The 14,830-nt window shown below is 38.1% G+C and overlaps 2 protein-coding genes across 4 annotated transcripts in view; one reads left to right on the top strand and one right to left on the bottom strand.

Moving 5' to 3' along the window:
- The window catches only part of tbc1d22b (TBC1 domain family, member 22B), a 39,918-nt gene extending 28,680 nt beyond the window's left edge, over positions 1–11,238 (bottom strand). Inside the window, exon 1 of one of the 3 annotated variants that reach the window (XM_041799097.1) lies at positions 10,987–11,238. In XM_041799097.1, the coding sequence (XP_041655031.1) occupies positions 10,987–11,042 (56 nt within the window). In that variant the 5' untranslated portion in view covers positions 11,043–11,238. The remainder of the gene's footprint in view (positions 1–10,986) is intronic. The other 2 variants (XM_041799096.1, XM_041799098.1) reach the window with 2 other exon arrangements.
- A 19-nt stretch (positions 11,239–11,257) lies between these two features.
- Positions 11,258–14,830, top strand: part of myt1b (myelin transcription factor 1b) — a 253,763-nt gene continuing 250,190 nt past the window's right edge. The window contains 2 exon segments of the mRNA XM_041798549.1: positions 11,258–11,387; positions 13,375–13,491. Coding sequence (XP_041654483.1) covers positions 13,490–13,491 — 2 coding nt within the window. The 5' untranslated portion in view covers positions 11,258–11,387; positions 13,375–13,489.

The raw sequence follows: 14,830 nt of genomic DNA, 5'->3' as shown, positions 1-14,830 counted from the left end.
CCTTGTTAGCATACTAGTATGTAGTATGTTAATGTTAGCATACTACTTTTAGCCATGTTAGCATACTAGTATGTAGTATGTTAATGTTAGCATACTACTATTATACTAGTATGTAGTATGTTAATGTTAGCATACTACTATTAGCCTTGTTAGCATACTAGTATGTAGTATGTTAATGTTAGCATACTACTACTAGCCTTGTTAGCATACTAGTATGTGGTATGTTAATGTTAGCATACTACTACTAGCCTTGTTAGCATACTAGTATGTGGTATGTTAATGTTAGCATACTACTACTAGCCTTGTTAGCTTGCTGTTATGTGATGAGACTATCACAGCCACTCTAAGCAGTCATTGATGGTGCTGTTGATATGGTTGGCTAAGTCCTCTGTTCTCAGGTGTAGGGGTGGAACCTGCTATGAAACGGGACGACCCTCCAGGTTCCTGATAATGGTTGATAGCCTACCTCTGGCTGGGCTAGGCCTGAGCTTTGACCAACCACCTGATGTACTGATCCTCTCCAGGGGATGCTAATGTTTAATTAGAGGTTCTGCTTTAGAGCTCAGAGCCTGAAAACAATGAGCCAATGATGTTCTTCACCTCTTGTCTTCAGTCTGAGTCCCTGGAGTGTGGGTTGTTCTCAGAGCTGCTGGAGGCTCTGAGGATCAGATATCAGCTCCAGTCTGAGGATTTAGTCCAAGCATGGCCTCTGATGCCTGAGGCTCAGAGATACCGGACTACTTGACATCATTTGCATGAACCAACCGTCAGCGTGGCCGTGAGAACGGGGCCTGCTGATTATCAGGAGCTGGCAGAGCCTCGTCATGTTTGCAGCGTGTTATCAGAGCGGCTGAAGGACGGCGGCGAGGCGAGCAGCTCCTTCCTGTTCAAACATCTGTTTGTGTTTCAGCTCTGACAGCGATCAGAGCGGCAGAGGCAGGAACGCCCTTTCCTCAGAGATCCTCGCATTTCACAAACAAAAACCAACCCCCCACCCTACTGGCCCTCAGCTCTGACCAAGCTCCGCCCACTCTGCCAGCTGCTTTCAGGAGATCGCCCAGCAGGTTTACAACAAGAAGTGTTTTATAAAGTAGAGTCAGAAACATGGTCTCAATGGAAACGCTCACAGACTATTAGGGAATAAAGGCTTTAAAGAATGACATCATCAAAGGCAAGGATGGAATGTTTCATAAACATTAAAAGATGACACCCCTCCAAAGAATATTAAAGACTTTAAAGAATTATGTCATCAAGGCAAGGATGGAATGTTTCATAAACATTAAAAGATAACACCTCTCCAAAGAATATTAAAGGCTTTAAAGAATGACATCATCAAAGGCAAGGATGGAATGTTTCATAAACATTAAAAGATGACACCTCTCCAAAGAATATTAAAGGCTTTAAAGAATGACATCATCAAAGGCAAGGATGGAATGTTTCATAAACATTAAAAGATAACACCTCTCCAAAGAATATTAAAGGCTTTAAAGAATGACATCATCAAAGGCAAGGATGGAATGTTTCATAAACATTAAAAGATGACACCTCTCCAAAGAATATTAAAGGCTTTAAAGAATGACATCATCAAAGGCAAGGATGGAATGTTTCATAAACATTAAAAGATGACACCTCTCCAAAGAATATTAAAGGCTTTAAAGAATGACATCATCAAAGGCAAGGATGGAATGTTTCATAAACATTAAAAGATAACACCTCTCCAAAGAATATTAAAGGCTTTAAAGAATGACATCATCAAAGGCAAGGATGGAATGTTTCATAAACATTAAAAGATGACACCTCTCCAAAGAATATTAAAGACTTTAAAGAATGACATCATCAAAGGCAAGGATGGAATGTTTCATAAACATTAAAAGATGACACCTCTCCAAAGAATATTAAAGACTTTAAAGAATGACATCATCAAAGGCAAGGATGGAATGTTTCATAAACATTAAAAGATGACACCTCTCCAAAGAATATTAAAGACTTTAAAGAATTATGTCATCAAGGCAAGGATGGAATGTTTCATAAACATTAAAAGATGACACCTCTCCAAAGAATATTAAAGACTTTAAAGAATTATGTCATCAAGGCAAGGATGGAATGTTTCATAAACATTAAAAGACGACAACTTTCTAATGTATATTGAAGACTTTAAAAAATGATGTCATCAAAGGCAAGGAAGGAATGTTTTATGAACATTAAAAAATGACACCTCTCCAAAGAATATGAAAGTCTTTAAAGAATTATGTCATCAAGGCAAGGATGGAATGTTTTATAAACATTAAAAGAAGACATCTGTGTAAAGAATACTAAAGACTGTAAAAGATGACATCATCAAAGGAAAGGATGGAATGTTAAGTTAATGTTTAGAGTCAATTTCAGGCCCTTGGGTCATCCACAGCAGGACCAGGGACTCTAGGCAACTGGACTGACTGCCCAGATGGTACCCTTGGCTTTGCTGACTCATCACATCCACCCTTACTCTGCCCTAAAGGTGAGGGTCCTGTAGAGGTCACAGTGCATGAGCAGCTTCACTCTTATTGATTCATGCATCATCTAATATCACCCGAACATAAAGGCCTGGCCTACAGGAAAGAAACGGTCATGTTTAATCTGATATTGTGGGGGTTATCACACAGAATCAGTTATTTGTGTTGAAAAATAGAGAAGATGAGGAAATTTTAAAAAACAACATTTTAATCAGGAAAGAACTGCTAAGAAATTATTTTCCTAACTCATTCAGCCCGTCACAACCAAACCTTTAAGTAACAAGTATTAGAGTGTGTCAGATTTGATGATAAATGGACGGAAGTGATAAACACATCCTGTCCTACAAATAAACTCTGGCCTCGTTTTTCCACTCCTGTGCAGAGGTGAGAGAAACCAGAGACGTTCTAAGAACAGATCCTCAGACACCAGAATAATCCATTATAATCCAGCATAATGCAGATGGAGTCAGACCAACAGGTCTGGACTAGCCTCGCCCCTGTTTGAGTATTTACATCTAAATTAGATGGTAGCGGTGGTAGGGATGTGCTCCTCTGAAAACAACGACTCAGGCTGGTCTGCACTGTCCCAACAACACTGACACAACGAATAATAATACTAGTCACACCTAGTGGAGAAATATCCTGATTACGGCACAACAACAACAAAAACAACAACAACGGCAAAAACAACAAAGACAACAACAACATAACAATAACAACTAAGGCTGGTCTGCATGGTCCTAACAACAACAACAACAACAGAAACAACAACGACAAGAAATACGACAACAACGACAAAAACAACAAGAACAACGACAAAAACAACAACAACAACAAGAACAACGACAAGAAATACGACAACAACGACAAAAACAACAACAACGACAAAAACAACAACAACAACAACAACAACAACGACAAGAAATACCACAACAACGACAAAAACAACAACAACAACAACATAACAATAACAACTAAGGCTGGTCTGCATGGTCCTAACAACAACAACAACAACAACAACAACAACAAGAACAACGACAATACGACAACAACGACAAAAACAACAACAACAACGACAAAAACAACAACAACAACAACAACAACAACAACAACGACAAGAAATACCACAACAACGCCAAAAACAACAACAACAACGACAAAAACAACAACAACAACAACATAACAATAACAACTAAGGCTGGTCTGCATGGTCCTAACAACAACAACAACAACAACAACAACGACAATACGACAACAACGACAAAAACAACAACAACAACGACAAAAACAACAACAACAAGAACAACGACAACAATGACAAAAACAACAACAACAACGACAAAAACAACAACAACAACAACATAACAATAACAACTAAGGCTGGTCTGCATGGTCCTAACAACAACAACAACAAGAACAACAAGAACAACGACAAGAAATACGACAACAACGACAAAAACAACAACAACAACGACAAAAACAACAACAACAACAACAAGAACAACGACAAGAAATACGACAACAACGACAAAAACAACAACAACAACGACAAAAACAACAAAAACCACAACAACAACATAACAATAACAACTAAGGCTGGTCTGCATGGTCCTAACAACAACAACAACAACAACAACAACAACGACGACAAGAAATACGACAACAACGTCAAAAACAACAACAACAACGACAAAAACAACAACAACAACAACAAGAACAACGACAAGAAATACGACAACGACAAGAAATACGACAACAACAACAACGACAAAAACAACAACAACAACAACAAGAACGACAAGAAATACGACAACAACAACAACGACAAAAACAACAACAACAACAACAACAAGAACGACAAGAAATACGACAACAACGACAAAAACAACAACAACAACAACAAAAACAACAACAACGGCAAAAACAACAAAGACAACAACAACATAAACAATAACAACTAAGGCTGGTCTGCATGGTCCTAACAACAACAACAACAACAAAGACAAGAAATACGACAACAACGACAAAAACAACAAGAACAACGACAAAAACAACAACAACAACAAGAACAACGACAAGAAATACGACAACAACGACAAAAACAACAACAACGACAAAAACAACAACAACAACAACAACGACAAGAAATACCACAACAATGACAAAAACAACAACAACAACGACAAAAACAACAACAACAACAACAACAAGAACGACAAGAAATACGACAACAACGACAAAAACAACAAGAACAACGACAAAAACAACAACAACAACAAGAACAACGACAAGAAATACCACAACAACGACAAAAACAACAACAACGACAAAAACAACAACAACAACAACAACGACAAGAAATACGACAACAACGACAAAAACAACAAGAACAACGACAAAAACAACAACAACAACAAGAACAACGACAAGAAATACCACAACAACGACAAAAACAACAACAACGACAAAAACAACAACAACAACAACAACAACAACGACAAGAAATACCACAACAACGACAAAAACAACAACAACAACGACAAAAACAACAACAACAACGACATAACAATAACAACTAAGGCTGGTCTGCATGGTCCTAACAACAACAACAACAACAACAACAACAACAACAACGACAAGAAATGACAACACGAAAACAACAACAGACAAACAACAAAAACAACAACAACAACAACAAGAACAACGACAAGAAATACGACAACAACAACAAAAACAACAACAACGACAAAAACAACAACAACATAACAATAACAACTAAGGCTGGTCTGCATGGTCCTAACAACAACAACAACAAGAACAACAAGAACAACGACAAGAAATACGACAACAACGACAAAAACAACAACAACAACGACAAAAACAACAACAACAACAACAAGAACAACGACAAGAAATACGACAACAACGACAAAAACAACAACAACAACGACAAAAACAACAACAACAACAACATAACAATAACAACTAAGGCTGGTCTGCATGGTCCTAACAACAACAACAACAACAAGAACAACAAGAACAACGACAAGAAATACGACAACAACGACAAAAACAACAACAACAACGACAAAAACAACAACAACAACAACAAGAACAACGACAAGAAATACGACAACAACGACAAAAACAACAACAACAACGACAAAAACAACAAAAACCACAACAACAACATAACAATAACAACTAAGGCTGGTCTGCAACAACAACAACAACAACAACAACAGCAACAACAACAACAGCGACAAGAAATACAACAACAGCGACAAAACAACAACAACAACGACAAAAACAACAACAACAACAACAAGAACAACGACAAGAAATACGACAACGACAAAAACAAAAACAACAACAACAACGACAAAAACAACAACAACAACAACAAGAACGACAAGAAATACGACAACAACAACGACAAAAACAACAACAACAACAACAACAAGAACGACAAGAAATACGACAACAACGACAAAAACAACAAGAACAACGACAAAAACAACAACAACAACAAGAACAACGACAAGAAATACCACAACAACGACAAAAACAACAACAACGACAAAAACAACAACAACAACAACAACGACAAGAAATACGACAACAACGACAAAAACAACAAGAACAACGACAAAAACAACAACAACAACAAGAACAACGACAAGAAATACCACAACAACGACAAAAACAACAACAACGACAAAAACAACAACAACAACAACAACAACAACGACAAGAAATACCACAACAACGACAAAAACAACAACAACAACGACAAAAACAACAACAACAACGACATAACAATAACAACTAAGGCTGGTCTGCATGGTCCTAACAACAACAACAACAACAACAACAACAAGAACAACGACAAGAAATACGACAACAACGACAAAAACAACAACAACAACGACAAAAACAACAACAACAACAACAAGAACAACGACAAGAAATACGACGACAACAACAAAAACAACAACAACGACAAAAACAACAACAACATAACAATAACAACTAAGGCTGGTCTGCATGGTCCTAACAACAACAACAACAAGAACAACAAGAACAACGACAAGAAATACGACAACAACGACAAAAACAACAACAACAACGACAAAAACAACAACAACAACAACAAGAACAACGACAAGAAATACGACAACAACGACAAAAACAACAACAACAACGACAAAAACAACAAAAACCACAACAACAACATAACAATAACAACTAAGGCTGGTCTGCATGGTCCTAACAACAACAACAACAACAACAACAACAACAACAACGACGACAAGAAATACGACAACAACGTCAAAAACAACAACAACAACGACAAAAACAACAACAACAACAACAAGAACAACGACAAGAAATACGACAACGACAAAAACAAAAACAAAAACAACAACGACAAAAACAACAACAACAACAACAAGAAAGACAAGAAATACGACAACAACAACGACAAAAACAACAACAACAACAACAACAACAACGACAAGAAATACGACAACAACGACAAAAACAACAACAACAACAACAAAAACAACAACAACGGCAAAAACAACAAAGACAACAACAACATAAACAATAACAACTAAGGCTGGTCTGCATGGTCCTAACAACAACAACAACAACAACAACAAAGACAAGAAATACGACAACAACGACAAAAACAACAAGAACAACGACAAAAACAACAACAACAACAAGAACAACAACAACAAGAAATACGACAACGACAAAAACAACACGATAGAAAGAACAAAAATAACAATGACAACAACGACAAAAACAACGACAGAAAGAACAAAAAGAACAACGACAAAAACAACAACGACAACAAGAACAACAAAAATGACAACAAGAGCAAAAATAACAACAATGACAACAAGAGCAAAAATAACAACAATGACAAAAACAACAACAATGACAACAAGAACAAAAATAACAACAATGACAAAAACAACAACAATGACAACAAGAACAAAAATAACAACAATGACAAAAACAACAACAATGACAACAAGAACAAAAATAACAACATTGACAACAACAACATCCAAAACAAACAAAAAAACCCCTCCCAGACCAGACAGGCGGGGCTGATGCCATGTTTTAACCGCTTTTCTCCCTCTTTAGGTCCTAGTCATCACTTGCATTAAAACACAGCTGAGTAATTAGAGGCTTTCTACCTTTATCTGAGTGGACTGAAGGAAGCGTAGACTGGTGATAGCATTTATACGGTTATTACAACTACAATGTTGTCCAGTTTAATCGCAATCACACATTAGGAAAAAAATCCTCCAAGACCACTGTCAACATGTCTAAAACTTCAGAACTTTATGGTAGGTCCACTACGACCAAACAGGACTTTCATTTATCAGTATCACATGGTGCCACAGCTAAAAAACCCATGTAGAATATGAAGAACTCGAAATAACTCCTCCACAGCTGTAATCCTGATAAACATTTATGACAGTCCTGTATGGAAACAGAGAGCACCATGAGGTCAGGGGTTTTCACAGCCAGGGGATCTTTAATTTCAAGAAGAAATCCAAAACCAAAAAGCTGTCTCCCAATCAGATCATAAACAAACCTGATTTTCTCTTTTTTTCTCCTTGGAGGCCAGTGTACTTTCAGCAGATCCTTTTCTGATTAAAACCAGGCTCAGAAATCTGTAGAAAATCCCTATACCATTTCGTTAAAAAAAAAAAAAAACAGCCCCAAAAAACAAAAAACAAACAAAAAAAACAAGAAATACAAAAATACAAAACTGAGCATTTTTCCTGTCTTTATGTTTCTAAAAAGAAAAAAAATCAACACACACACGAAACAAAACAGAAATATAGGAAATTTATCTGCTTAATTTCATTTCAGGCACAAAAACTGAAAAACAATTGTGACAGCCCTATCTACTGTAGACCAGTAGTGATGTGGTTTAATAGTAGAATAGTGCATCCAAGTTCTAAATTCTACTATCGTGACAGCCCTATCTACTGTAGACCAGTAGTGATATGGTTTAATAGTGGAATAGTACATCTAAGTTCTAAATTCTACTATCGTGACAGCCCTATCTACTGTAGACCAGTAGTGATATGGTTTAATAGTGGAATAGTACATCTAAGTTCTAAATTCTACTATCCTGACAGCCCTATCTACTGTAGACCAGTAGTGATATGGTTTAATAGTGGAATAGTACATCTAAGTTCTAAATTCTACTATCGTGACAGCCCTATCTACTGTAGACCAGTAGTGATATGGTTTAATAGTGGAATAGTACATCTAAGTTCTAAATTCTACTATCTGACAGCCCTATCTACTGTAGACCAGTAGTGATATGGTTTAATAGTGGAATAGTACATCTAAGTTCTAAATTCTACTATGACAGCCCTATCTACTGTAGACCAGTAGTGATATGGTTTAATAGTGGAATAGTGCATCTAAGTTCTAAATTCTACTATCCTGACAGCCCTATCTACTGTAGACCAGTAGTGATATGGTTTAATAGTGGAATAGTGCATCTAAGTTCTAAATTCTACTATCCTGACAGCCCTATCTACTGTAGACCAGTAGTGATATGGTTTAATAGTGGAATAGTACATCTAAGTTCTAAATTCTACTATCGTGACAGCCCTATCTACTGTAGACCAGTAGTGATATGGTTTAATAGTGGAATAGTACATCTAAGTTCTAAATTCTACTATCGTGACAGCCCTATCTACTGTAGACCAGTAGTGATATGGTTTAATAGTGGAATAGTACATCTAAGTTCTAAATTCTACTATCGTGACAGCCCTATCTACTGTAGACCAGTAGTGATATGGTTTAATAGTGGAATAGTGCATCTAAGTTCTAAATTCTACTATCCTGACAGCCCTATCTACTGTAGACCAGTAGTGATATGGTTTAATAGTGGAATAGTACATCTAAGTTCTAAATTCTACTATCGTGACAGCCCTATCTACTGTAGACCAGTAGTGATATGGTTTAATAGTGGAATAGTACATCTAAGTTCTAAATTCTACTATCCTGACAGCCCTATCTACTGTAGACCAGTAGTGATATGGTTTAATAGTGGAATAGTACATCTAAGTTCTAAATTCTACTATCGTGACAGCCCTATCTACTGTAGACCAGTAGTGATATGGTTTAATAGTGGAATAGTACATCTAAGTTCTAAATTCTACTATCCTGACAGCCCTATCTACTGTAGACCAGTAGTGATATGGTTTAATAGTGGAATAGTACATCTAAGTTCTAAATTCTACTATCGTGACAGCCCTATCTACTGTAGACCAGAAGTGATATGGTTTAATAGTGGAATAGTACATCTAAGTTCTAAATTCTACTATCGTGACAGCCCTATCTACTGTAGACCAGTAGTGATATGGTTTAATAGTGGAATAGTACATCTAAGTTCTAAATTCTACTATCGTGACAGCCCTATCTACTGTAGACCAGTAGTGATATGGTTTAATAGTGGAATAGTACATCTAAGTTCTAAATTCTACTATCCTGACAGCCCTATCTACTGTAGACCAGTAGTGATATGGTTTAATAGTGGAATAGTACATCTAAGTTCTAAATTCTACTATCGTGACAGCCCTATCTACTGTAGACCAGTAGTGATATGGTTTAATAGTGGAATAGTACATCTAAGTTCTAAATTCTACTATCGTGACAGCCCTATCTACTGTAGACCAGTAGTGATATGGTTTAATAGTGGAATAGTACATCTAAGTTCTAAATTCTACTATCGTGACAGCCCTATCTACTGTAGACCAGTAGTGATATGGTTTAATAGTGGAATAGTACATCTAAGTTCTAAATTCTACTATCCTGACAGCCCTATCTACTGTAGACCAGTAGTGATATGGTTTAATAGTGGAATAGTACATCTAAGTTCTAAATTCTACTATCGTGACAGCCCTATCTACTGTAGACCAGTAGTGATATGGTTTAATAGTGGAATAGTACATCTAAGTTCTAAATTCTACTATCCTGACAGCCCTATCTACTGTAGACCAGTAGTGATATGGTTTAATAGTGGAATAGTACATCTAAGTTCTAAATTCTACTATCCTGACAGCCCTATCTACTGTAGACCAGTAGTGATATGGTTTAATAGTGGAATAGTACATCTAAGTTCTAAATTCTACTATCGTGACAGCCCTATCTACTGTAGACCAGTAGTGATATGGTTTAATAGTGGAATAGTACATCTAAGTTCTAAATTCTACTATCGTGACAGCCCTATCTACTGTAGACCAGTAGTGATATGGTTTAATAGTGGAATAGTACATCTAAGTTCTAAATTCTACTATCGTGACAGCCCTATCTACTGTAGACCAGTCTCTGAGTTACTGAACCTTCCTGACATTTAAGACAACATTTACCAACCAGAGAAGTCTTCTCTATAACTATAATCTCTATAACTTAATATATTTTTTCTGCGTTAACGATCACCCACCTTCCGGGAACCTTAGTGTTTCTCCTCCAAAAATTGATCCTGTTCTCGGTGGCCATAGTCGGATACCTCAGCCCCCGTCACACCGACACCAACACGGGCGCCCGGCTCCAGCAGACCATGGGGAAACCGTTTCCGCGTGTCACTGGCGGAGTCCCAGCCCCGCTCGGCTCCTCCTGACGAGTTCAAACCGCCGGGAGAGCGTTTTATTCCGCTTTCAAATGCGACGGTATCTGATGAGAGTACTGTACGCCGCCATCTTGGAGCACACGGAACCGAACGCGTGATTGGCGGGAGGGTCGAGCAGGTGCAGTGAAAGTGGCCAATCGGGGGAGGAGATGGAGTGGTGACGGGTAGGGATGCTCGTTGGAGGGAGACGCCGAAAGTCTGGTGGAGTTTGGCCGGTAGGTGGAAGTCCATTGATCAAATCTGGATCTAAAGAAATGATTTAGACAAAGCCAGGCCACGGGGAGTGAAATATACCCAAAATGTCCACAGAGTGTCCATACAATTCAGCTTCAGTCCTGGAAACCGTCGCTCCACCGGAAGGCAGGTGTTACAACAAACCTGGTCACCCTAAACATTCTGTGACCTGACCTTAGCTGACATGCTAGCTGTGGTGGCAACAGAAACGTTTTCAACCTGATTTATTGCGTTTTTAAGATATAAAACATTTAATCGATGACAGATTTGGTTGTGTTTTAGTAAAAGTTCAACCATGAATGTCAAACTTTCAGGTTTAAAGGTTAGAATTTCTTCGTTGTGGGTTATTTTCTGCCCCCTTTAGCCCATGCTAGGCCTTTTTCCTGCCACTTATTTACCGCCTAAATCCTCAAGTTAACCCCTGACTACAATCATTTCAAACCAAAGCGCTTCAGAAATTTGGTGTTGAAAATATTATTTGTGCTACATTTTGTCAAACTATTATTGAGTTCTAAAATGAAAACAATGGTTTTTGCCATTTTTAACTGACTTTTCACCACTTTTTCTGCCTATTTTTTTCTCTATTTGCCACTTTTCATCAACTTTGCACACATTTTGCCTTTTTTAAAATACATTTTGCCACATTTCGACACCTTTTTATTGCTCATTTTCTGCCCATTTTAGCCACTTTAAACACTTTAAAAGGATTTTTCTGGCTGTTTTTGCTCCTTCTCCACTATTTTCAGCCATTTTTGCCACTTTTAACACCTTTTCACCACTCCCTTCACCTGTTTTTGCGAATGTTGATCACATTTCACTATTTGCAATGCCTATTTTTGCCACTATTGAACACATTTTAATAGTTTTCCATCTTTTCATTGCATTTTGGGAATTCATTTTTTGTTCAGTTCAAGATTTGGAAATTTGATAGAAATTTTAGGGCAAATTTGTCTGGTTGTTTTGGGGAATTTGTTTGGATATTTGGGGGAATCTGCTTTGAATTTTTAAGTATTTTCATGTGAATTTTGGGAAGATGCTTGTATATTTTTAATATTTCTATATTTTATATTTAATTTTATATTTGTAAAATTATTTGTAAAATTATTTTACATTTTGGGGAATTTAATTGAACATTTTTGGGATATCCTTTGAAATTTTTTACATTTTTCAAGTAAATTTAAGATAAATTTGTTTGAATGTTTGGGATAAATTTCCTCCACTTTAATAGAATTATGGGGAATGTTTTTTTCATTTTTTTTTGTAAATTTGATATGACATTTTCAGAAATTTGCTTTGAACTTTTGGGGAATTTGCTATAAAATTACCAAACATTTACGTGGAATTTTGTTCGGGCTATAGGACAGAATTTCACTGAAACATCTGAGGAATATTTGAAGGAATTTTGGGGTACTTTTTATACAATACTAAAAACATTTCACTTAAATTTATGATAATTTTTTAAATGTTTTGGTGATTTGTGAGGATTTTAAAGGAACATTTCCACTAAATTCAGCCCTTCTAGTGTAAATGTAGTTGATGCTTGTCCTTACCCAGTCCTTGTGGTCCGTCATCTAAATGAGTCCCCCATCCCTCTCTCAATGACTGAAGACCCCCAACATCACTCAGCCTAAACATCTGCTTTAAAACTGATCCAGGTCTGGGTTTTCTGCAGGACTTTCAGGAGATATGTTTGTCTGAAGTGATGAAGCATTTATGATAACAGCTAACTTCTGATTAACACATTACTGACCATAGTAACTGTAGAAACCCAGTGAATGTGAAGCTGATGTGTTCATTTTAAAGGGGTGATTACATCTGTAAATCCAGTTATTCTGCTCTTTAAAAGCTGCTCAGTAGTTATTAGACGCTCTAGAAACCACAAACAGGAACATAAATCACTGAACTTCCCTGCTGTTTCACCCTTTTACCTTTATTTCATGCTTTGTAATACTTCTCCTTTTTCCCCAGATGATGATGCACCTACACCCTCTGACCACATGGGGGCGGGACTTCCCTGCTGCAGAGAGAGAGAGCAAGCGTGGGTCAGAGTGACACCAGCTGAGCCTCCTCCTGTTTACTGTAAATGTGAGCTGCTCATCACATCAAACACAAAGAGCTGACATAGGGGCGGGAAACAAACCCGTTCTTAAAGCCACATCAGTGTATTTTTGAATAAGATATAGAGAAAGCAAAAAGTTGATGTTGATTTAAAAACAAGAAAAAGATACCACACATAATGGTCAATAAAAAGCAAACACCAACAGTAATATAATTATCACACAATGATCAGTTTGGAGTGATTAGACTGAAAAAGAGAAGTTTTATTTATTTAAGGAGCGTTTGTATTAGTAAAATTACATGATGGTAGTCCCTGATTGATATCATGGTAACAAAAAAAAAAAAAACAAACCAACAAACCTGGCACTGGAAAATGTATCATTCTGAACTATTAAACTCCTCAACAGCTCTTACACACTTACCTACCTACAGTCCTATCTACCTACTTAGGTAGGATGGTAGGTTGGTAGGGTGGTAGGATGGTAGGTTGGTAGGGTGGTAGGATGGTAGGTTGGTAGGGTGGTAGGATGGTAGGGTGGTAGGATGGTAGGACGGTATGGTGGTAGGTTCGTAGGGACGTAGGGTGGTAGGTTGGTAGGGTGGTAGGGTGGCAGGTTGGTAGGGTGGTAGGTTGGTAGGATGGTAAGTTGGTAGGATGGTAGGTTGGAAGGGTTGTAGAAGGTAAGGTGGTAGGATGGTAGGTTGGTAGGTTCGTAGGGACGTAGGGTGGTAGGTTGGTAGGGTGGTAGGGTGGCAGGTTGGTAGGGTGGTAGGTTGGTAGGATGGTAGGTTGGTAGACTGGTAGGGTGGTAGGGTGGCAGAAGGTAAGGTGGTAGGATGGTAGGGTGGTAGGTTCATAGGGTGGTAGGACGGTAGGGTGGTAGGTTGGTAGGGTGGTAGGATTGTAGGGCGGTAGGATGGTAGGGTGGTGGGTGGTAGGATGGTAGGGTGGTAGGGTGGTAGGTTGGTAGGGTGGTAGGATTGTAGGGTGGTAGAACGGGAGGGGTTGTAGGACGGTAGAGCGGTAGGACGATAGCGTGGTAGGTTGTAGGATGGTAGTGTGGTAGGTTCGTAGGGTGTTAGAACAGTAGGGTAGTAGGTAGGTAGGGTGGTAGGATGGTAGGGTGGTAGGGTGGTAGGATGGTAGGGTGGTGGGTGGTAGGGTGGTAGGTTGGTAGGGTGGTAGGATTGTAGGGTGGTAGAACGGTAGGGTTGTAGGACGGTAGGGCGGTAGGACGATAGCGTGGTAGGTTGTAGGATGGTAGTGTGGTAGGTTGGTAGGACAGTAGGGTGGTAGGTTCGTAGGGTGGTAGGACGGTAGGTTGGTAGGGTGAAAGGACGGTAGGGTGGTAGGTTGGTAGGGTGG

Source organism: Cheilinus undulatus, linkage group 11, assembly GCF_018320785.1.
Source record: "Cheilinus undulatus linkage group 11, ASM1832078v1, whole genome shotgun sequence".
Lineage (NCBI taxonomy): Eukaryota > Metazoa > Chordata > Actinopteri > Labriformes > Labridae > Cheilinus > Cheilinus undulatus.
This window is presented reverse-complemented; position numbering and strand designations above follow the sequence as displayed.